The sequence below is a fragment of the Austrofundulus limnaeus genome, unplaced genomic scaffold (genome assembly GCF_001266775.1).
Source record: "Austrofundulus limnaeus strain Quisiro unplaced genomic scaffold, Austrofundulus_limnaeus-1.0 Scaffold111, whole genome shotgun sequence".
Classification (NCBI taxonomy): domain Eukaryota; kingdom Metazoa; phylum Chordata; class Actinopteri; order Cyprinodontiformes; family Rivulidae; genus Austrofundulus; species Austrofundulus limnaeus.
Genome location: NW_013952513.1, coordinates 1,111,321 through 1,113,120, shown reverse-complemented (window position 1 = coordinate 1,113,120; position 1,800 = coordinate 1,111,321). Strand labels below are relative to the sequence as shown.

At 36.1% G+C, this 1,800-nt stretch overlaps 1 protein-coding gene across 2 annotated transcripts in view; it reads left to right on the top strand.

The window, feature by feature from the left end:
* The window catches only part of pole4 (polymerase (DNA-directed), epsilon 4, accessory subunit), a 5,376-nt gene extending 3,576 nt beyond the window's left edge, over positions 1–1,800 (top strand). For both annotated transcript variants that reach the window (XM_014014217.1, XM_014014218.1), the window contains 2 exons: positions 1,294–1,335; positions 1,548–1,800. In XM_014014217.1, coding sequence (XP_013869671.1) covers positions 1,294–1,335; positions 1,548–1,561 — 56 coding nt within the window. In that variant the 3' untranslated portion in view covers positions 1,562–1,800. The remainder of the gene's footprint in view (positions 1–1,293; positions 1,336–1,547) is intronic.

Genomic DNA, 1,800 nt, shown 5'->3' with positions numbered 1-1,800 from the left:
TACATACATACATACATACATACATACATACATACATACATACATACATACATACATACATACATACATACATACATGCCTACATTCATAAATATTGTCCGTATATACACATATATACACACTCAGTGACCTGTCAGAACCCCCCGGATCAGAGCACCTGTTTGTGAGCAGTTGTGAACATGTGTGTATATACAAGATTTCTCCAATGGAATATTTAATAGTGACTGTGGAGGATCGGAGAACCAACCCCCAAGACACGAGGCAGACATAGGGAAGACCAGAGCCCAAGGGCCTAAGAGGGATCCCGAGAGCAGAGCCCCAAGGGGCACCCGCACGGTGCTCTGAGCTAGCAGTTAGCACAAAATGGTCAGCTATTTTTCAATCATCTCTCACAGCATTAAACCACAACCACCCTAACCAAAGTCAACTTCATTTAAAGCTTAAAGCGTTTAAACTAGTGAGAAAAAAGTTTGCTGACTTACCTCAATGTGCTTTCTCAGGTTAGATGGTGAGTTATGGAATGCTGAAAGGTACTTTACCCGTGGTAAACAGAGAAGACATTTGAAGTGATACGTATCATTTTTAAGTCCTAAAACCTCAAACATTGAACTGAGATGTGGCCATGGGTGTGCTGGTTTCTCTCCTTGCGTTTCCTCAGTGGTCTCCATTACATCTTCTTCTTCTTTTGTCTGGTTCTGCTTGAAATGAAAGTAAAGTGATGGGAGCGCGCGCTCCGCTACCGAGAGTTAACGAGTGTGACRTAGGCTATAAGCTACGCATGTGATTGGTTACCTTTGTGACGAACATAGCTTGTGGCCAATTGCATTTCACGAAAAGAAAAACCGGAACAACAGATTTTTTTCTTTCTTTTTTTTTCAGCAGATTATAAAGCTATGCTGATATAAAAGGAACGAGTAACGACAAGCTTCCTAGAAATGTAGTGGAGTAAAAAGTACAATATTTGTCTTTGAAATGTAGTGGAGTAAAAAGTACAATATTTGTCTTTGAAATGTAGTGGAGTAAAAGTAAAAAGTTCCCAAATAAATAACTACTCAAGTAAAGTAGATACTCAAAAAATGTACTTAATTACAGTAATAAAGTAAAAGTACTTTGTTACTGTCCACCACTGAACATTTAATATAGTCAAGATGTTTTGTGTTTTTAACTTTGACATGTAAAAGATTTAATACTTGTTGTATTTTGTTTCAGTGCACTTTTTATAAAGGTTTTTTCATGTGGTACTCTGAGTTAGAAATGTTTAAATCTGCTGTTTTTCCGTTTTTCTCTCCACAGACAATGCAATAGAGGCCATAGATGAGTTTGCATTTCTTGAAGGTAAATAAAACCAAGGAAGATCTTACAAATCACTTCAAATTCATCTCTCCAAATATTTTCCGTTTTATGATGACAAGTACTTCGCTCAAAGTTGAATACAATTTTCTACATGATACACAAATACTCCTGCTGATGTTTGGTAATGTTTTATTTAGCTTCTTTTGCATGCAGTCATGTTGCACAATCATTTATTTTATTTATTTTCTCCACAGGCACGCTTGATTAAAGGGTTTTTTACGAGATCTCTTGAAAATTTCACTTCTGCAATCATCAGTCATTTCATTACAGAGAGAAACGTCTTGCTTCTTTTCTAAATCAAATTAAACAGATTGGATGTTCATTAGTCATGTTTTTATACAACTGGCCATCGAATTTGTTTTTGATAATGTGTACATGGATTTGTAAATATTTGTGTGATACTGCTGTACAATGAAATAAATGTGGTAAGGTTGTATCAGGTTTGAA